This window comes from Hoplias malabaricus, chromosome 17, assembly GCF_029633855.1.
Source record: "Hoplias malabaricus isolate fHopMal1 chromosome 17, fHopMal1.hap1, whole genome shotgun sequence".
NCBI classification, from domain to species: domain Eukaryota; kingdom Metazoa; phylum Chordata; class Actinopteri; order Characiformes; family Erythrinidae; genus Hoplias; species Hoplias malabaricus.
The window spans coordinates 9,007,370-9,029,691 of NC_089816.1; the positions used below are offsets into that span (position 1 = coordinate 9,007,370).

Genomic DNA, 22,322 nt, shown 5'->3' on the forward strand with positions numbered 1-22,322 from the left:
CACAACATGACCGAGCAGTTGAAGGCACTATTTCAACACCGGAGCCAGAGCGCCCTCATGTGGATGATCAAAGGACATTATTACTCTACATTCGTTCAGAAAATGCAGTAGGCCTCTGTTTCCCAGCCATGATCCTAGAGTAGGGTGACCATATTTGAGTTTTAAAAAAAGAGGACACATGGGACAGGTTGACAGCACAAATGCTTCCATAACCATGAAAAAATGCTGCCGAAATTTAATACATAAACAGATACTTGTTACAAGATAAAAAAAAAGACTTTTGGGACAGATTCCTTTTCGTTCAACATTTGGCCCTAAGCAAAAATAATAAAATAATATTTGTGTCATTTCTTGACAGTCTATTATCATTGGAACCTGTTATTTTCTGTTCATACCAAACTTCAAAACTGAAGCCCTGTATTAAAGCGACTTGTTTACTTTTTGACTGTGTTTTTAAACGTTACTAAAAGCAAGCCCCACATTTTATCAACCAGAAGAAATATAGACTTGATAAATGATCAGAGCATCGCTAGCATCCAGACATTTATATGGCTGATTAAACGTGCTGTATGTGAGAGCTCTAGTTCAGTCTCTACCCTGTTCTGATTTTAATGATCCGGAGAACTGGCCTGTTTTCTTCTAAAGTTAATGTTAAACAGAAAAACTGCACATCGTGTCTTAATCATGTAACTTGATAAACTCGTCAGAAAGTCAGTAACGGTCAGAGGTGTCCGTGTATTTGTGTCGTTATGGGGACAGAAGTGACGACTTTCAGTTTTTTTAAATAAAGAGCAGAAAGTGAAAGGCTCGTGTGACACAGAAACGCTTCCAAATACGAAGAAAAGACTATGATAAATGACCTTAACAACTTTCAACACATTTCTGTTCGCAGCTCCAAACACTGTGGTGTAGAGTGGAGCTCGGCTGGAAGTGATGTAAACACAATCAGAGGGGCGCGCGACGACGTGTGTTCTATTTCCGCTCTGAGCTCCGACCCCTGAACACTTGATTCTGGCGCACCCCTTTTGCGCACCTAAAACAACGTCATCATACGTCATCGAAGTGCACTCTTCAAAAAAGGATTAGTGTTTATTGTAATAATTGGGACAGGGGAAAGACTGTGGACGACAAGATACGGGACAGTTTTGGAATCCTGGCCGGACACATTTTTTAGGTCCGGAAAAGAGGACATGTCCAGCAAAAAGAGGACGTGTGGTCATTCTATCATAGAGGCCCCCTGCGTTTCATATCTGAGTGTTTATACTGATCCCAATACACCTGCTCACTTGCTTGGAATAGGAAAGAATAAAGGCTGGAAAAAAAAACTGTGAAAACATGTTATGGGGTTTCAAGGCAAAATTAGGACACAGTACCAGATTACCATGGAGTGCCCCCGTGTTTGATGATAAATGGCAATAATAAGTGACATAGTATAAGAAAGTTAGACAGACAGAAATGGAGTGAGACAGTGAACAACACAGTAAGGAAGCCAGCAACAGTGTAGAGCAAGTAAGTAAATATGTGGGCAAAAAATATTACACTTAAATATATATACATATATAATATACTCATACTTAAATATATATACTTAAAATATCTAGGATTCCAGATTCATATCCATTCATTTTAAAGGGACAATAGGTAAGATTTGGGATTTTTGCTCCTGGGGCTCCCCCTAGTGTAATCCATGTTTTTACAGGCACTTTTACATCCTACCCTCCTCCAAAAGTTACTTAGTGCAGTTTCTGCAGTGCTGGGCAATAACTGAGGCAATGATTTTCAAGATGTAATTTTAAGGTAAAAAATATTACATAGTGTTCATTTCAGCATATATAAGAGTACCCAAATCTATATAAAGAGAAATGAGCTAAAAGCAGTGGAATCAAGCAAGGGGTCTGCGGTGGGCCAGGGTGGCTGCAGATCTTCCATCCTGAAAAGAAGCCGAACATCAAGGTTTCCCAAAATATCTCAGTTTAAAATTATTTTTTTTTAATAGAAAAGCATCATAATGAACACTCTCCATCAGTTAAGATAATATTTACACTAGATATATCTAGGAAACAGAGCCCAGATCAGTTAATAGACTGACACCCAATTAAACAAAAGGAATCAAATGTGCTGTTGACCTGAAGTGAAAATTAGCAGCTCTTAGTGGATAAGACTTGGACATCCCTGGTTAAAAACGGTGGCGCAGCAGGTAGGTGTCGCAGTCACACAGCTCCAGGGACCTGGAGGTTGTGGGTTCGATTCCTGCTCCGGGTGACTGTCTGTGAGGAGTTGGTGTGTTCTCCCTGTGTCTGCGTGGGTTTCCTCCGGGTGCTCCAGTTTCCTCCCACAGTCCAAAAACACACATTCATAGGTGGATTCGCGACTCAAAAGTGTCTGTGTTTGTTGCCCTGTGAAGGACTGGCGCCCCCTCCAGGGTGTATTCCTGCCTTGCACCCAGTGATTCTGGGTAGGCTCTGGACTCACCGTGACCCTGAACTGGATAAGCGGTTACAGATAATGAATGTTTGTCCATCCTTTGCCTGAATTATGAATTTAATGAAAACTCACAGGTTCCCGTCCAGTGATTCATGTTAGGCTCCGGACCCACCACACCCCTGACTTGGATAAGTGGTAACAGACAGTGATTGAATGTGAATGAATATATATTATATATAATTTTTAGAATCATTTTATATTTAAAAAAAAAAAAAAAGAAAGAAAAACACTGTGCCTCAAATTTGCCCTTGATTTTCAAAGGTCAGGACCACTGCAGAGTAGGATTAATTAAGCGAGGCTCATTCTAAACACTGCACTGACATCTCAGTAGAACATCACGATTATGAAGCTAATTTTAAGGTAAAAATATTATGTAGCGTTCCTTTAAAATAGCTGCTACTGTATCCCTGTGTTATGGCCCTGCTCTGGGTTCTATGCTGTAACACTGTCTGCTGGGTGGCCATGTTTTAATGAGAAAATGTTTGTCACAGCGACAGTTAAAGAATCTTCCTTTCGCCTTAATCAAGCTTTACCCCAGTGCCGAGGGCTCGGCGTCTCGCGGCGCGTGCTTGTACCTGTAATCATTCTAATTGGCCTCGAGGGGGACGCTGCGCTCCGGTCAGCTGGAGATAGGGTGAAGGGGAGGGGGCGGAGCAACTGTCAATCAAACGCGCTTTTATAAACAGTGCGTGGAGGAGCGCGTGCGTCTTGGGTTCCAGGTGTCCCGAGCAGTGCGCGCGCACCTACGTCTTCGTGTCTGCTTTGTGTTTCGTTTCTGCCCCAGCTGGACATGGACGTGCCACCGGTGGGGAACAGGAGCGCGAGCGCGACGGGGAACGTCACGGCGGACGGACGCTCGGGGCTTGCGCACGTGGAGAGCGGCGAGTTGCGTGTGCTCGTGCCGGCGGTGCTGGGCGCCATGTGCGTGCTGGGCTTCGCCGCCAACGCCGCGGCCGCGGGGCTGCTGATCGGGAACGCGCGCAAAGCCAAGCTGTCGCTGATCAACGCGCTTCTCCTCAACCTCATGCTCGCGGACGGGCTGCTTCTGGCCTTCGCCGCCCCTTTCAAAGCCGCCGCCGCTTACTCGCGCGCCGGGTGGACGCTGGGCTGGTTGGTGTGTAGGACGAGCGACTGGTTCGTGCACGCGTGCATGGCCGCCAAAAGTTACACGGTGGCCGTGACGGCCAAGGCGTGCCACCGTTACGCGATCAACCCCGCCAAGCAGGTGAGCTTCCGCACGCGGAGCATCGCAGCGCTACTTCTGAGTGTGTGGCTGCTGGCGTGCGCGCTGCCAGTGCCGCACGTGCTCTTCGCCACACTCCGGGACGAAGGCCGCGGCTTGGCCTGCGTGCAGCTGGTTCCTGAGGAGGCTCGAAGTTTCACGTCCTTCTACGCGACGGCGTACCCACTGCTGGCCTTCGGCGCGCCCTTCTCCTTCGCGCTGCTGTACTTCTGGAGAGCGCGCGCTCGCTGCGGTCGCCGCTGCAGCAACAAGGCGCAAAACCTGCGCGCACAGATGCGCTCGCGCCGCCTCACGCTCACGCTCTTCGGCCTCACCGTGACCACGGCGGTTATGTGGATGCCGCACTGGGTTTGGTGGGTGTGGACGACGCACGGCTTGGAGAGCGGCGACGCGCGCGCTTTCCCGTATGTGCGCGCCCCCGTGCCCGCGCACCTTGCGGTGTGCGCGCAGCTGCTCGTATTCGCCGTCTCGCTGGTGAATCCGTTCATCGTGCTCGCGCTCTCCGAGGAGTTCCGCGAGAGCTACAAGGGTCTGTGGCGCAGGCTCACGCTTCGCAAACAACCACAGCACCAGCAGCAACAGACCCCTAAATCGGGACCGCACGCGCCCACAGCCCCAAAGTCACCGACCCCGAGGCCAGAGACTTCGGCCCACCTGCCGCCACCCGAACGAGCCGAGAAGGATGAGAAGCAGCAGCAAGAGGAGGTGGAGAAAAAGGAGGAGAAGGACAGTCCGGGGAACAAAGAAGGCACAGTGCTGCCAGACGTGGAACAATTCTGGCACGAGCGCGAGGGCGGCTCCCATTCGCAGGAGAACGACCCCGTGCCTTGGGAGCATCAGAACCCCAAAGAGACCCCAAAGTAATTAGAGATGTATCTCCATAACGCTGTCCTACACAGAGCAGAAAGCGTCACGTTATTTAGGCAAAAAGGAATCAGCCAATCAGCTTTGAACAGAGACGGGTTCTCACTGGAACTTCTCAGTTTGTAAACACAAGAGCCAGAACCACCAGGCCCATTCAGAACTCAGTCAGAACTCCACATGAAGAGTTCCATTCCAAAATGCTCTACATCCAACTTTGGATATAGCATTTTGTACTCCCATCAGTAGCAACATTCGCGGAAGTAGCATTAATATCCCCTTCGTGTGTAAATCAGACCATTTCCTCAAAGGACAGTGGTCATTAATGCATTTTTGTTCAGTTCATGGCGTTAAACAATGAGTAACCAGCTGTGATATTATGTGTGATTGTGTAGAAGCATGTCGTTGCTGTCCAAAGAAAACCATATATCTCCATTTTTGTTGATTTTTAGTTTACTGCATCATTTGAAATAAGCGTTCCTTCACTGTTTCATGAGGAATGAACCAATCTAAATGCTCCTAAATTACTCGGAGTAAACTCTTTTTAAACTGATTTAAATTTCACTCTATTTTCTTTCTCATAAAAATGTTACTTTTTTGCATTTTGCATGTTTTTCATTTGACAGCGATGATCTATCAAAGTGCTCTATTTTCACTAGTGCTAATACTAGTATTTTCCTACTGCTCTAAATATGTTATAATAATTATGCGTAAGTCACATCAGTATGTTGTGTGCACTTGTTATTAAAAGCCTGTAAATAGCCATTTCTAGGCTAGAATGCTGAATTAGAAATGGGAACTCCCTGTATATTGCTCCATTCGACCGTATAGAGGTTTATATCATGGTATCTTCGCATACTGACATGTAAAATATGTTTTGTAAATGTTCTAAATAAATTTCACTATGTTCCCTATGAGTACGCTGATGTTAATATCTTTCTTAATCTCTGTGTCTGTGAAGAACATTGAAACCTTAACAATATGAAACAAGCCTTATATAAAATATGTAAAAAAAAAAAAAAGTATGTTGCCTTTATTCCAGTCAACTCGTACAGAAATACAGCAAAAAAGTCGTCTTTTCAAAAACATCAGAACAATTAAATTAAACCTTACTATGAGCTGACTGTCAACAATTGCTGCTTGCACAGACCAACATCACATACGGCTAATGACTGATGAATACATACCTATCAGTTATTTAAAATATATTTTACATTTGAATCAAGTTGTCAGTTAAAATGACAGATGCACATTGGGGCTTCGGTAGCTGAATACCCCATTGGATGACCACAGTCACCAGAGATAAGAACGAAACTGGGGACCTTCCCAATTTCTACAACAGAACTGTTAATACAAAAGCTAACTCAAGAAAGCATGGCTGATTCGGGACAGGAACGCAGGATCACGATAAAGCCACAGGTAGCCAAGGAGAGGAAATGCAGAACTGGTAAAAAAAACAGCAGTTGAAGGGGTTCAGGTAGTCACTGTTCTTCTGCCAACCACACATCTGGGCTTTTTTTTCTCTGGCACTGCATGTCCCTGCAGTGCTAATGCACACTTCCACCATGCCAGAGTGGGCATCAAGTGGGTTTGACTGGGTCTGGAACCAATCCCAGCTAACACTCCCACTCTAACTGCTTTTGACATTTGTTCTCAGCAGCCACTCAAGCCATAACCGCATTAACAGCATGACTGCCTCCACTTGTCTATCAGACACACTGCATTCAGATGTGCTCGAAACAACAGATGAGGATCGTATCATAAACTGGGATAAGACTCAGTGTCAGGGACCATGGTAAAAGTTTATGACTGAGCTTAAAGAACGGATGGCAGTCAGAAGGCTACTGGTGGAAAAAGCTGGAGTTCTGGAGGATGTTTGTGTATGGATCACTTAGTGGAGCGTCGGGCAGGCTCAAAGGCAGTGGGAGGTGGAGGGGGTCCTCTGCGATCCAGCTCTTCTACATAAGCCATGATGAGTTTGTGTCTTTCCTCTGGAACACAGTCCAACACCAGATAGCGCTTATCATTCTGTAGGATCTTCTCTACGTCTGTCAGGTGTTGCTCGGACTCCTGTATCAATTTACGAGATCTGAAAAAAAGAGATATAATGAATGAGAAACAGGGCTTATGCAAAAAAGTCAGAAGCCATCATTCTATTTAATTTCCAAAAAAAACATCACGAAGTTCAACAATAAATGTATTCATTTTTCAGGCTGTATTTTTAAATGGACAAAAATAAAAGATCAAACACTTGCATAAAGTGTAAGTGTTTTGCTGAAAGCATAAAATGCAGCAAATCAGGAATTTTTGAAATTGTTTTTGTACAGACACCCCCAGCACCCACACCAGCTACATTCGGTCTACTTACCTTTCTAGACCACATTTAAATTTAAAATACTGGATAATTATTGGGGCGCCACGGTGGCGCAGCAGGTGGTGTCGCAGTCACACAGCTCCAGGGACCTTCCCGCTCCGGGTGACTGTCTGTGAGGAGTTGGTGTGTTCTCCCCGTGTCGGCGTGGGTTTCCTCCGGGTAACTGTCTGTGAGGAGTGTGGTGTGTTCTCCCTGTGTCGGCGTGGGTTTCCTCCGGGTGACTGTCTGTGAGGAGTGTGGTGTGTTCTCCCTGTGTCTGCGTGGGTTTCCTCCGGGTGACTGTCTGTGAGGAGTGTGGTGTGTTCTCCCTGTGTCTGCGTGGGTTTCCTCCGGGTGACTGTCTGTGAGGAGTGTGGTGTGTTCTCCCTGTGTCTGCGTGGGTTTCTTCCGGGTGACTGTCTGTGAGAAGTGTGGTGTGTTCTTCCTGTGTCTGCATGGGTTTCCTCCACGTGACTGTCTGTGAGGAGTGTGGTGTGCTCTCCCTGTGTCTGCGTGGGTTTCCTCCGGGTGACTGTCTGTGAAAAGTGTGGTGTGTTCTCCCTGTGTCTGCGTGGGTTTCCTCCGGGTGACTGTCTGTGAGGAGTGTTGTGTGTTCTCCCTATGTCCGCGTAGGTTTCCTCCGGGTGACTGTCTGTGAGGAGTGTGGTGTCTCCCTGTGTCTGCGTGGGTTTCCTCCGGGTGACTGTCTGTGAGGAGTTTGGTGTGTTCTCCCTGTGTCTGCGTGGGTTTCCGCCGGGTGCTCCGGTTTCATCCCACAGTCCAAAAACACACGTTGGTAGGTGGATTGGTGTCTCGAAAGTGTCCGTAGGTGTGAGTGTGTGTGTGTGTGTGTTGCCCTGTGAAGGACTGGCGCCCCCTCCAGGGTGTATTCCTGCTTCGCGTCCAATGATTCCAGGTAGGCCCTGAACTGGTTAAGCGCTTACAGATAATGAATGGATAATTATTTTTTGATTACTTGATTACAAATGAGTCTCTGTGGTAATACAAACAGTGAAATAAACTAGTTTTTTCCTCTCAAATATACCATTCCACCTTAAAAGACGCAGCACTCCTGAACATAAACAGAAGACAGCATTTCCCCACAATCGTAGAAGGTTTTTTTTTTGCATCTTGTTTTTATTTACTTGTTTCTTAATGGATTTTTTTATTGCTTCTGATTATCCTGTCGCACTTTGAGATTTCCTTGAAATGTAAAGTGCATTACAAATTAAATGTATTATTAGTATTATTATAAGTTCCCTTTAAGTAAATGGATTCGTATTTACCTCCTCTTTGCTGTTAACACAGTAAAATAAACATGCTGGAAAAATCAAGTGGAGTTTCTAAGGTTATTAAAGCCTCCAGATGAGCCCTGTCTGTGCAGCATGCCACTGTTGCTGCTGTCACACACCACTACCCCACAGCAAGACTGTGCTGCGCTTCAGCCAATTGATTTAGCCAAATAATCTTTATTTTTGGGCCAATTTTAAAATTTGCGAGTCACCAGTACATTTTTAAAACTGTGAGCTGGATATCAGAGCACAGTTATATATGCTTCAGGCCAGCGCACCAGCGGGAGGGGTCAGTGCATGGGGTACATGTCAAATATATGTCAGTTACATTTTATGAAGCCTATCGACAACAGGAGTTTATCATTTTCCACTGCAACCACTCTTCATAATAGTTCTTTCAAATGAAGGCAATGACCGTGGTACTATTGGCCAGAGTCCCCTGTGTGAAAAATTAATTGCTAAGTAATGTCACTGAAGGGACACTGCCTTATTGTATAGATTTGTTAAGTGTTTGATGTCTAAGCAGCTAACATGAGCTAATCAGGTAATGGTCATTTAAAAGGTTCTCACTTGTATGTGATGAACTTGGTCTCTTTCAGCAGAGTTCTGAAGTCTGCTTTAGCTGTGATGTGCTTGTCTTTGATGTAGTCTTCAAACTCTCTCTGTTTTTTCTGGGGAAAAAAAATAAAAAAAGAAGACATTAAAAGGAACATTACTTGGCCCCAATCCAACTATCTACTTATAATGCACAGAGTAATGACTGTCCCTACCCGATCACTGCTAGAAAACTTTACACATCTTGGATCGTCCTTGATGCTCTTTTTGACCTCTTTCCATGTTGATGTCAGTGTGACCTGTTGGAAGAAAACAGCAAGGTCAGCTGTGCCATTACTTCCCAAGTACAGTGGCAAATCTAAGCATTAGTAAACATTAAAATGTCTCAAAGCAAAAAAAAAAAAAATAGCTAATTGCAGTCGTACAGTAACCGTTTCATCTAAAAGTTGCCGGAAGAGCTCCTTCTTTTTCTTGGCCAGTGCCTCGATGTGCTCGTTAAAGAGTCTCTCCTTCTCCTCTCTCTCCAGCAGTGAGGACGTCTCCCAGCGGTGGTCCTTCCTCAGTGAGCGCCGTGTTTCAGACCAGGTGGCGTCTGATGACCTCACCTGCCATGGAGAAACATGATAGATAAAGCAATCTAACAATTGCAGATAAGTATGAGTGACTGTACACAGATGGCATGTGAAGACTATTCAAGAACTAAAGTGTTAAGATGATCACAGCTGCCATGGCTTCCTTCTGCTTCAGCATTCTGTTGTAAGGTGTGAGTGCGGGAGTGGCCCTAAAAAGCATACTAGCCACGTTAACACAATTAAACACGTAACCACTACTGCATCAATTGCAATCATGCCCCCATGTTTCTGCTTTAAAGACTATGGTGTATCATGAAGGTGGAAAACTACGATAAACTACAAGGTTTTAAGGACATGTGTATCTTAAAATATCATTTTCTAATACTTTTCACCACAATGCTGAAAGTAAACATCAAACCTGGAAGGTGGTTTTGTGCTTTGATTGCTGTCATATATCTGCTATGACTGAGGAAGAGCTGGTTAATTAGCTGATTAGCTTAATCAGGTGAGAACGCAGGGAAAACACATCTGATTCTTGAAGGGCATAGTAATTAGATGAGCTGCATCAAACCAGAAAAAAAATCTAACACACCTTATTCAGCTCAGAAAATACTTGATAATGAGGTCACAAACCATCTTGCTATACACCTTTACACATGCAGACTGACACTATTATTTGCTTATACATGTGTAATCTGCAGAACTATATTAATCATACTGGTTGTGTATGACCGATAAGCCATGTGTCTTACCATATCAGACATGAGGGCTTTGAAGTGCTGGACTGCTTCCTCTCTCTTGTGTTGCTCTCGTTCCCGGTCAATTTCTTTTGTCTGTTCAGACCGGAAGCGTTGCACTGTCCGCTCTCTCTCCCTCAGACTGGCCTCAATCCTTGCCTGCTTCTCCAGTTCTTTCTCCTTATCGGAATTTGAATTCTTGAGCAGCAATAAGAGCAAAGAATAAACTATGAGCCTAGTACATAAAAATATGCTGGATGCACCTCTTCTGATACTTAGCAATGTGTCCCTTTGTTTTAATTACAGTGCCAATCCTGAAATGCCTGCACCGGTCCATTTTGTCTTTCCTTTTCCATTAACTGGGAGCACAATTCAACCTGAGTTTGTGTTCCCATTTCATTTCACCTGCTAACTCAAACTGAGAAATGTCATGAATGTTTGGTAAAACACTTTTAAATATATTATTATTATTTATACTATATTCACATATTATTACAGCTTTGATCAAAGATGTGTGTCAACATTTTGTAAGTAATTTGTAAACAATAAAAGAGCACATTTCTACAGCTGATTAATGTTCAAATTTCCATCCACTCATTATTTGGACTAAGTTTTGCACACCTGGTTAGACAATCTGTGGATGAAGTCTCCTCTACCTTGGTGAGCCTCTCCACAAAGCTCTTGAAGAATTCCTCTCGTGTAGCTGATGTCTCCACTGCTTTGTACCGAGGATCCGTCTCCATTCTCTCCTTAACTTTGCTCCAACGCTGCTGGCCATCCACATGGTGATCCGACAGCAGCTCAAAAAAGTCCTGCTTCACCTGAAATAACATGGACAATATTTAGCTTCTCAATATGGTATTAGTTTGTTAGTGCATTAACAATAACAGAAACAATGGATAATTTCTGATTGCTAAGACAAACTCCCACTGTACAACGCTACAAAAACTTCAGCGTTCCCCTGCTGTGCACGCATCTTGTAAGTTTCCAAGCTAATAGTGCAACAAGCCACAGAGCTAACTTGACACCCACCAGAGACTTAATAGGTTGGAGAAGATGCAGTCACATGTGTCTTGTTTACTAACATGAAGAGTATCCATTGAGTCAGAGTAAAAGGCTGCTGACATATATTTTCTCAAAGGAGAGGACCTGCTGGTTTCTGGTGGCCTAGACTGACCCAGTCCACTGGTCATTAGGCTCTGTGTTAGCATTGTTGTTAAAAGAGTTGCTGTAGATTGGCATCCTCTGGTGAACCTCATTCTGTGCAGACCCCCCCCCCCACACCTCATCACCTATCACCCCTCCCACAACAGGTGACATTTCACTGCTATTAATGTTTGATGGCTGACCTTTAATTGCCACAGGCAATCAGCACAGTTTCCCAGTACTTAACCCTAACTATTTCATGTTGCAAGTGCAGCCTGTGGAGCCTATGGAATACACAGACTGGGCATATTTCAACTCCTGAACTCAGAATTCAGCAATAAATGTGGTTTGATTGCATATGCAGGCATTTGCTATAGTGTCATTTAGCTTATCGTGGAGCCCTCCAGCAAACACCTGTAGACTTTGTTTTCTTATCTATAGCATTGGGTAATGTTGCTGCTATGGTTTTGTGGAAGCCTCCTGCTCACCCTCTCGCCTCGATTTTTTGTGTTTTCCTTTTCCTTCTTCCTGAGAGTGGTCATAAATTCAATAAAAATGACCTCTCTGTCCTTCATCTTCTCAATGGCTTTAAATCGTGAATCTTTAGCATGCTTTGCTGCAAATTCACTAAATGTGGTTCTGTGAGGAGGAAACAAAAGGACACAGTTAATCCAGTAAGCACATATTTTAGTTTTTTAATGAACATTTTATTTGTTGTTAATAACATAATGCCTAAATTAAGAGAAAAAAAGTTATTAACAGCAGAAAATAAGGACACATTCTGCTAGCTTAACCCTTACATGAAACTTGTAAAAGCGAGCAAAGTCGTTGAAGTTGTCCTGGTTCTAACCTGACTCCAAGTCTGGCTTCCTCCATCATCTTCCTGAAGTCCTCTTTGGCCTGCATGATTTTGTTCTTCTTCTCCTTCCTTTCCTCCTCAGCACGGGTCTTTACATACTGATCAAACACCTGTAGAGAGAAAAGCAAGAAGTAGAGTCACATTAAGCAGGCCGTCTGTTAAGAGCTGCCTGGAACGATGGTGGAGCAAGAATCACACTCAAACTTAAGCAGAGATTGTGTTGTTAATCATTTTACTTTTATGGGGCAATGCTTGGTACTTACATTTATTTACTGTATCATACAGAAGAGAGGTAATTATGACTGACACATTAAGAAGGTGTTGGTCTGTATCAGTGTTCAAGGGCCCTCTTTGTTTGTTCAAGAATGATGTCAATGATACTAATTTAAGCCTTTAAAAGCTGAAAATGACATTTTAAGAACTTAAATTTGGCATTATCAAGTTGGAGGTCAGTTGTAGTGTGAAAAATAAACTCTGAGACAATGTTAAACTCAGAGCATCAAGATATATCTGAGATTTCCTTAAACAAAAAAGCACTGAGGTCATTTACAGCTGGTCCCTTCCTTGTTGTTCATATTATAGAAGTAAGTGTGGTTCACATAAAAAAACAAAAACTACCAAGACAAAACTCGAGAGGGTGTGCATACCTGCTTTCGTTCCTTGGGGTTAAGCAGCAGATACCGTGGATCAAACACTATTTTATGCAGCTCCTTTTCCCAGGTTGAGAAAGCTGACACCTGGTAGGAATAATGACAGGAAATGAGAAAAACAAAGAGAGGGAATTTTGAGCTCCATCTTAATTAGCCCCATTCTAACAAGCAGGGTGTTCAGCAGGCGAGCTCATCTGAGTGCCCCACCCTCCTGGGGTGCCAGAGTCAGGGTGTGCCCCCGTTGCGTTTCATCCCCCGCCCCACACCAGCATCTCTAATGAATGACACACTCTGCGGGGTAGCCCTGCGCCTCCCTTGAGCGCACTCCCCACGCTAATTGGCATGGACAAGCCTGGTGTAATTAGCCGGGGACAGCAGGGGAGTGGTAGTTGTCCCTCTATCGCTTTTGCAGTGACTACAGTACATGCTACAGTATGGCTTCTCTTAAGCACACAGCACAGGAGCTAATGGAGGGGGGTGGGGGTCGCCTTGATGTCTAGGCCCTTTTGACTGCACTAAAGCTGCCTTTCATCTGTGGCATAGAACACACGGGCAAAGGGCAAACAGCTCCCGGCTAGTGCCTTAAAGAGCTCTTAGGCCCATACTCAGTGTGGTGATTTACTTTTTAATTTGAGATACATCAAATATGTTGCCGGCAAGCATAGCGAGGTTAAAAGACTTTTGATGAGCAGATGATACAAGGCTGATCAATGTTGCTCTGATAAGTTGGAAGGTCAAAGAGTATCTTAATGAGACCTAAGGCAATAGGTTTAACCTTTCAGTCACTGAAAATAAACTCTCTTCATGAACAATGCTAATCAGACTTTCACTATATATATCAGGTTAAAATGTTACATACTTGGCCAGATCAGATCTTGTGAGTTTACACTGAAGTAATGACAGCATATATGGAATGACTGATGTGCTGTGTTTTTACCCCTCTCTCTAACAGCATGTCTTTAAACTGGCTCATCCTTGTTTCTTGTGGCACCACAGCTCGCTCCCTCGCCGCTCTCAGCTCAGCCTCCATTGCTGCCTCTTTTTCCAGTTCTGCCTCCTTCTTGTCCTCCACTCTATCACAATAAGAAGAGAGTCTAAGGTTATTTAAAAAAATTAAGAACACTTATGTGGTAAGGAACAGATGAAAAGAGCTGCTATCATGGATTTCATTGATGGGAAATCAGTGACTAGGTACTGTTGTGAAAAAATGGGTCTGTCCCAATACTTAGTGAGCTGTCTGAACTGAAACACTGTGACGACACTAGCTGGTGGGGTAAGTAAACACCGGTTGTGTACAGTGGGTGGGAATAAGCCATGATGCAATCGCTTTCTAATTAGAGCTTCTCAATAATCTGCCTCATGAGGACAGACGTCCATTAGAATGCTGCCAATTAAACAGTTGAATACATAAAGAGTGCCTACTTAGGCAGCTCACTAGGTTTTGGGACAGACCTGTGTGTCTCTGTTAATATATTTTGGTCTTGTTGTGTCTTTGAGAACTTTTCAACATACAACATGTTTGACAAAAACAAGTGATATTTCATTTTTCCCATATTACATAATAACGGTATCATACTATATTTGTTACTGAAAATCACCACATAATCCACAACAGTTATAGTGAATAATAAGAAGAGAGAAGACAAAACACAAGGAAACTCACTTTCTTTTCTTGGCCTTGCTGGGCTCATCCTCTGCTGTGTCCTCGGTCAATGCAGACTCTAATTCTGGCTTAATGATTACTGTTTATACACACAGGCATACAGGAAATGAGGTCAGAAGCAACAGGAGATTTGGAAATAAAGGTGGAAACAAGCAGGTCATTAACAAAGTAAAACAAAAACAAAAGTTGCCCTCTGACCCGACAACTATTAATATAATAATTAAGATAATTACATTCATAATTAATGCAGGTTCACCTGCAGTCCTTTGTCTGGACTTAATTTACCATAACTGAACTGAATTCAGCAGGACTACCACTGCAATGTGATGCCTCATAATTCCATTAAAAAAAACATTAGAAAATTTGAGAATGTGGGACAATATAGTTTCTATTGTTAAATTGGGTTGTGAATATTTCTTTCCATAGACTGTGATGGGGCAATGTGCAAGAAAACTGCAAAGCATAATTGATATCCTTGATTTAGTGGTTTAATTAAGAAATAGTCAGTGGGTGTATTTATGAAAGTAATCAATATTTGTTATTTGTGTGGATTTGGAGGATTCTAACCGAGTTTGGGGCCATTGTCTAAGCCTCTCTTGTGTGGCGGTTCCTGAATGCTTTTGTCCACATCAGCCCGTCCCACCAGCTCTTCTGGCCGCTCCCACATGGACATGCGTGTTGTGGGGTTATAGAAAAATACACGTTCATCACCAGTCCACACCACACACCTGACAGGAAAGCACAATATAAACCCAATCAAAGGACTTGTTGTTAAGCACAGATTAGATGAATAGCAATACTACAATTATAGATGGTAGCAAATTCCTAATTATTTTGTCTTATATATTTATTTATTTAGTTTTAAATCAGAGAGCACTTTCTCAACATATAACTCAGAACAAATCCGGTATGTGTAAATTAAAGGTCCAATAGGTTAACATATTAAGGGCCAATACGTTCAGATCCAAGTTTGCCATGCATTCAAATAGTAGACAGGAGACTAGGTTATAATTAGAGAACAAAAAAGATAAGTAATGTTAAATGCAGATGCACATCCTATTATCTCTAGAAACCACTGTAGATCGACAGTAACCTTATCATTGAATGTAGTTGTGTGTCTTGCTTTTGCCTACCATGGAGTGCCAGGAATTGGGGTGGTTGCTACAGGTTTGGCATTCTTGGCAACTTTCTCTTCTTCTGTCATCTCTAACTCCTTGGGCTCCTAGAGTCCAAGCAAACAATTCAGCAAAAAAACTGAATCAAATTCCGGTCCAACATTTTCTTAATTCATCCAAGAAGGCTAATTATCAGAAATATTAAATATCAATATAACAATAGTTTACCTCTTTCTTCTCTTTAGGTGGATCAATCTTGGGACTCCCCTCATCCACCTCCATGACAACAGGCTCCTCAATATCAACTATAGGGCCCTTGGCTTTCTCAAGCTCATTTTCTGTTACAGAGCATCACAGTTAGGAAACATCATGCACAGACATTCAGTATAGAGCAATAGCTAGCCTTGACATTCATTTTTGTTCATTCATTTTCTGCAACTGCTTCATCCCAGAGTCAGTGGGCATAACACCTCTAAGACCATTTGTGACAACATGCTGTTTACAGCTAATTGAGCAAATGATCCATTTTAATGTGTGTCATTGCAATGACATGACATATACTTTATAGTTTTGGAGCTATAGTGTGTGTAAACTATAAAAATAATTGTTTAATTATAGTGTTTCTCTTAAGCAGGTTCAACTACCTTTTGGTCAAGCAGTTTTAAACTCTAGCAAACAAGCCTTCAGACATTCCAACAATTTAATTGAACCAAATGCTTATTTAAGCCATGCCTGATTTTTGTACACAGGGACATTATAGCAGTTTTCTAACTGTGTTAGCAGTGAGTCTTCCACACAAAGTTCCCAGACCTTTCTCTTTGAGCTCCGCTGGTTTGTCCCAGGTGGTCTCCAGCGTGCATTTGTTGTAATAGTAGGATTTCCCTTCTGCAGTTCTGAACTCCGACCACTCTGACAGGGCCAGAGTTGAGGAGGCTGCTGCGACTGTCATTTGGTGAGGCATCATGGGTAACAGGGGAGGTGCCATGCCAGGAAGCATACCTGAAGAACATGCACACATATATACGCATAAATAATACAAATACTTTTTAAATAGTTTTTTTTTTAAATATGTTGAATGTAGTGCAAATTATGCACACAAGCACTTCATAAGATGAATCAAAAATAAGATAAAACTTTATTAATCCCTGCAGGGAAATTAATGATGTTAGAGTAGGAGGAAAATGAAGCTATATGGTGTAGTGACATTTCTAGAATTGTTCAGGAAAATTTTGTGTCTGTCTAATCTGCTGTCTGTGTGAATATGGCACAATAATTAAATGTAAATAATATAAAAAAAAACAGGCACATCCCATTTTAACATGAAACAATGCCATGCCGAGGGGTGATTTTCACAATACTCTGCATCAAACATTAAATTTTAAATGTTTTTGTACTACACCTAGCTTTCTTTACTTAAATCCCCAATCAGTAAAACAATCAAAATTATGCAACAGCTTGATTCCATCCACCAATTTATTTATTGACCATTCTTGTAGCTAACAAGTTCATACCCAGCCCTCAGACTGTTTCAGAAGGTCCTGACAGCACTTTTTTTTTTTTTTAAGCACTTTTATTTCGCATGGACCGGATTCAGAACTCTTCACAGAAATAAGCAACAACTGTAAACGATTTCATGGTCTTCTTAACCTGAGACCTGAGACCACTCGTATAACATTCTAGAAAGGAGAATAGGACATTCAAAAATATTCATGACATACCATAGTAAGAATAAATTTCAAGAAATTTCTTTGTTGTTATTGTTTACTCAGTGCATATAACTGCTAATGCCTATAACAATAAACATTAAACATAACAGACAACACCTCCACAGCCTGATCTTGCATGTGGTGTCTATCTCCAAAGAGTCTGTGGAGCTAGTAAGTTTTTGCCACTGACTCAAACCAGAAGAAACACAGGAGACTGTGACAATGTGTCTTGAAATCACTTTAGAACCCAGCTGTACTGAATTTATCCAAAACATTTTGAGAATCCGGCCCCAGGGCATATTTTGCAATATTTTATTGTTTGTGATTAATGTATTTAGAAATACAAAGTGCTGCATTATTATTTTTTCAAACAGGGTTAAGCATTTCATGTTATGGTGGTAAAACACCAATGCATGCCACAGCGAAACACACCAATACAACAAATAAATCACTATGGAAAACAGAGGAGCACAATCAATCAGAGAACACAAACAGCAATTCACACCCACAAGAAAGATACAAGCTTGTGAGATGGTGTTATTGATAAACTCCATAACTGTAGGTTGGGATTTAAAAAAAGAATTTTAAGGCAAATGAGGCTAAATTAATTTCCAGTAATATTCTTAAAAAAAAGTAATGTAACTAGGCTGTCTGTCTGCTTTAAAACTTCTATAATGTCTGTACATGTACTTTATAAAGCCTTACATTACAATTGTTTGGAAATAAAGGGACCTCTGTAAGTAAATACAATACATAAAGCATAGATGCACAATGTCACCAACATGCCGACTAGCAGAGAATAGCGACTGGAGATATAGAGGAAATTACCGTTTTTGCTTGGAGAGATAGTCTTTATATAGGGACAGCTGACTATCTGCATCATTGCTACACCTAAAAGAATCAAGCAAGCACAGAGCGATGGAAAAGAAAGACAGACGTCAACTACAGTGTCCTGGGCAGGGCAAACTACCAAAAACTAGATGCATTATTCTGTCAGTAAGATTATCCTTGTGTTAATAATGTTTTAATTATATATAGAAACATGACCTTACATTTGTGTTAATGAAAGAGCAGATATCACGTTTCAGGAACTCTGCTTAGCGTCAGATTCTGGTATTTTTTCCTCAAAATATAAAAAAAGTGACAAGACCACTAGTAGGGCTGAAATCTTTGGCTTGGTAAAACTGTATAATATTGTCAAGGTGACTAATACTCCTACCTATGCACCACTGTCAGAAAACACTGTTTTGAGTTTGCCCAAATGCACCATAGCTTGAAAATATCATTGAGTGGTGCTACTTAAACTGCACTGCTAACCAGTTTGGGTTTTCTGAGCTCTAAAATATTTGTTAGTAAAATACTACATTCTGAAAGGAAGAATAGCACAGAACGATGCAGATTTAAAAGCAAATCAAGGAAGTTGATGAATAGAGGGGAGGTATCCAAAAGGGACAATGAAGTGGTGTATAAATGAGAGATACAACCTACCAGGCAGAGGAATGGGCAGGCCTGGAAGGGGCACTCTGAAAGGTGGCACCATCACTGGGGGGAAGGCTGGGATGGCAGCAGTGGGCTGTGGCACCGTGTGGGACAGCCCCACAGGAAGAGGCTGTGGACCAGTAGTTACAGTGACTGCTACTGCTGGGGGATTGATAGCAGCTACATGGGTCACTGCCACAGTAGGAGGGGCAGTTACTACAGAAGTTAGCTCACCACCTTCAGGAACTGCAAGATTATAATCAGGCAGAAAGAGGTATCACAGACTGAGCCAAATATAGTAAAACTCACATATTCAATACCTTGCTATGTTTAAACATTTGTGCTATATAACACCTCACATTATGGTGCAGCTAACCATTACTATTTACAATAGCAAATACAAAACAAGAACACACACAACAGATATCTTCTATAAGGCTATATAATCGCTTATTTAGATCATTAATTAATACCTTAATACATTAATAAATCTGTCTTCTTTTTAGGTAAGCACACACAGATATGCATTAACTTAAAGAAGCTTGTTATTAACCTGCTCCAGGCGTTGGTAGGAGTGGCGAGACTGTGGTGGTGCTGGGAGTGGAGGTGGAGGTCATGGCTGTGCAAGTAGCCTGAGTAGTGTGAGGAGGTGCAATGCTGGAGCCTGCTGCTGTGATGCTGGAGGAAGGGCTGAGGGTGCTGGAGGCTGTACCAGTAGCTGTGACTGCTGCAGCAGTGGCAGCTGCAACCTGGCCCAGCATCAGAGGAGCAAGCTCAGCCTGCTGGATCACCTTTACACCATCTGGCTTTGTCCAGGCTGACTCTCGTGTACGTGCGTTATAGTAGTATACCTGATTACAAAGGATTAAAAAAAAAAACACCCTTAAAACTGAAAAAAATGTTTTACCTACTTAAGATTTTACACAGAACATTCAATATATTACTCTGTGAACCCTTTTGGCCATTCTGTTTCAGGCTCATACCTTTCCTTCTGGACTCTTGTTTTCTACCCAGATCTCCTCTGTAGCGTTTGGTGTTGGGGCAGCAGGCGTGGCTGAGGCTGTAGGTGGGATTCCGGGGGGGAAAATCATGCCAGGAGGGGGAGGCATGCTGCCAACTGGTGGCGGTATAAATGGTGGTCTCTTGGAACCCAGAAAAACAATACAACAATGACATTAGTGCTCTATGAACATTTCCTATGCCTGATGATCTTAAGTCAGTTAAAAGAAATATTAATAAGACATTTGTCCCCTCTTTTCTTGAGTAATAGCTACTTTTCTGGGAAGTCTTTACCACCAATATTAGTACAAGGCTGTGAAGTTTTTATCAAATACAGTCTATTGTGGATAATTAGCTACAAATCACCTGCGCTATGTCAACTCAGTGTCATTCAATGGTGTTTCATCACGTGCTGTTCCATGTATCCAAAGCTCAGTGCTGGGGGATTTATAACCCTCTAATGGCAAAACTTATTTGTTTTAAATTATACACACCATTTGTAACAAACTGACAGACTATTTTAGCAAAGGGTGCTGGTGAATTTATTAACTATAAGAGGTCTCTGGGTAACCTGCATGTACTTATGAAAAGGACAGATATGTTCAGTGAAGGCTAAAGCCCAGTACCTGTAAATGAGGTGTCGCTATGGGTGGTGGGACACTGGGATCAAAGGGCAGGCGTCCAAATTGTGGTCGAGCTGGAGGTGGAGGGCCCCTCATCACAGTGGTGAAGGGTGGAGTTGCAGGTGTGCTGAGGAGCGGCTGTCTGCGTTGCAGACCTGTGCTGGCTGGAGACGCAGCTGTGGAGAACCGAGGTGCTGACTGCGCCATTTGGCTTCTAGACAAACAGACTTTCAGTTAACTTTTAGAAAGCTAGAAAAACCATGCAAGTAAGTTGTAGATATCAGATATGGGGAAGTACAGGCAAAATGTTTTACTGGAGTACAAATGTGATGCACAATTCCTATTAATAAGCTAAATGTACCATACAAATATAAAACATAGAAAGTGGCCAATAGTGTATTTATTATATATGCAACGTGTTCTTCATATAGGCATGGTATATTCCATCAGTGCTGGAAATACTGAATCAGTGCACTAATATTACTGCTGAAATCTGGCCCCTAAGTAATAGCCTGTAGATTTTTTTTTTCACTTTAAATTACAGACTGTCTCACAGATGTTTGAAATGTTCTGTGTAGGACTCGTCTAGACCCAGTCTAATCTGAGTAGTATTTACAGGCATTGTATTAAAAAGGAACTTTTGTTTTAACAGAGAACACCTTCAGCAGTCTGTGAATGCAGGAGAGCGCTCATGTTCTCATTCAGCAGCCCCCGAGCTTCTTATAACGAAATTTTAAGGGTTAAAAGTGTTCTTCTAAAAGTGTTTAGGAAAAATAATTCAGACATACTTCATTAAAATTGTAAAATTGGGGTTTTATTTAATTCTCTATTATTATTATTTTAATTTTTTTGGGGGGGGGGGGGTGTCTTAGTCATGAACCACATCCCCCTTTCTGCGACGCTTGTGTAAAAGATCAATTTTAAAATTATAGTAGTAATAATAATAATAATAGTAACTAGCAATAGATGCTTGTAATCTGGACATTGCGCGGTTAAGAACAGTGGGGTGATGCAGTAATACAGCGGAAAGCTGCCCCTCTGTCCTGTCAGAATAGCGGAGATACTCGGTATTGTCCACACCTCGGGCTGGCGAAGTTAGCCGATGAGCATTCAACAAATTTCATTCACACAGAAAGCTCATAGACCCAGAGGAGAAGGAGAGGTTTGGTGGCTGGTAAATAGACAGCAGACCTCTGTTATCCTGTGTGGAGATAAACTGGTTAAGTGCCGTAATAGTGTTAAATTTCTCACCCGTTACCGCTGAATGCAAGGATCTCTCCCTCCGTGTGCTCCGCCATTACAGGAAAACAACAAAAGCCCCAGTGACGAGTTTCCGCCTCCACAGAGTAATAACCAGTGGATAAAAAATACACCTAATTTTTGCAGAAATGTTCTCTAATCCACCTGAAACAGATATATATTTGACCATATCATTGAATACAAACGTTTTAATTAAGTGTTTTGTCTAGTATGTGTTAAAATTTTAGAACACATCATAGTCTACTTGGGGAAGAAGAAAAAAAGGTCTCTGCCTTGTAATCATGCCCGAGTTTTTCAGTCTAAAACAGGTGAATTAAGACCCAGAGCCAGGGTTTTTGACGTCAAAAGAAATTAATCCCAAAAACTGAGAAGGGGTTGCTTAGACATAAAGGCAGGGACAATTTGTATATTCATAGAGTTGCCTAAATTAAAAAAAGTATAGAAATAAATTAAACCATTTAGAGGAGTTTTCTTCTTGAATATAATTACTAAACATGTAATTCTGAACAAATAAGTTTTTAGGTGTTTAATAACCAGGAATTTAAGACAAAACAACTGCAGGATTTCTAAAGGATCAACAGATTTTTTTAGGTTTCAGCTGTAAAAGTTACTAAATGAATCATATTAAAATAATAATAAAGTATTTAGAGCATTTTATTTTGTAATTACGCTAAGCTGCAAAACAGATTTTTTTTGTGATGTCACAAACACATAGCCTCTATATT

At 42.1% G+C, this 22,322-nt stretch overlaps 2 protein-coding genes across 6 annotated transcripts; one reads left to right on the plus strand and one right to left on the minus strand.

Annotated features, from left to right (window-relative positions):
• Nucleotides 1-3,274: 3,274 nt before the first annotated feature.
• gpr151 (G protein-coupled receptor 151) lies at nt 3,275-4,808 on the plus strand. The gene has a single exon (XM_066649943.1). It carries the CDS (start codon nt 3,275-3,277, stop codon nt 4,589-4,591), a length of 1,317 nt encoding a protein of 438 aa, XP_066506040.1. The 3' UTR covers nt 4,592-4,808.
• Nucleotides 4,809-5,616: 808 nt separating this feature from the next.
• Nucleotides 5,617-21,667, minus strand: tcerg1a (transcription elongation regulator 1a (CA150)). 5 transcript variants are annotated; one of them, XM_066649608.1, is made up of 21 exons: nt 21,589-21,667; nt 20,341-20,551; nt 19,699-19,857; nt 19,269-19,566; nt 18,725-18,961; nt 18,065-18,127; nt 16,341-16,529; nt 15,759-15,868; nt 15,549-15,637; nt 14,983-15,143; nt 14,416-14,494; nt 13,690-13,825; nt 12,750-12,839; nt 12,094-12,212; nt 11,732-11,882; nt 10,754-10,918; nt 10,113-10,295; nt 9,220-9,393; nt 9,004-9,087; nt 8,804-8,904; nt 5,617-6,677 (listed from the first exon to the last, which is right to left on the minus strand). In XM_066649608.1, the coding sequence occupies exons 1-21, from the start codon at nt 21,633-21,635 to the stop codon at nt 6,476-6,478; spliced, it is 3,048 nt and encodes a 1,015-aa protein (XP_066505705.1). In that variant the 5' UTR covers nt 21,636-21,667; the 3' UTR covers nt 5,617-6,475. The 5 variants fall into 5 exon arrangements, with proteins under 5 accessions (XP_066505705.1, XP_066505704.1, XP_066505706.1 ...); XM_066649607.1 differs by having other exon boundaries at nt 9,214-9,393; XM_066649609.1 differs by having other exon boundaries at nt 9,214-9,393; nt 20,341-20,548; nt 21,589-21,634.
• Between the last annotated feature and the right edge of the window lie 655 nt (nt 21,668-22,322).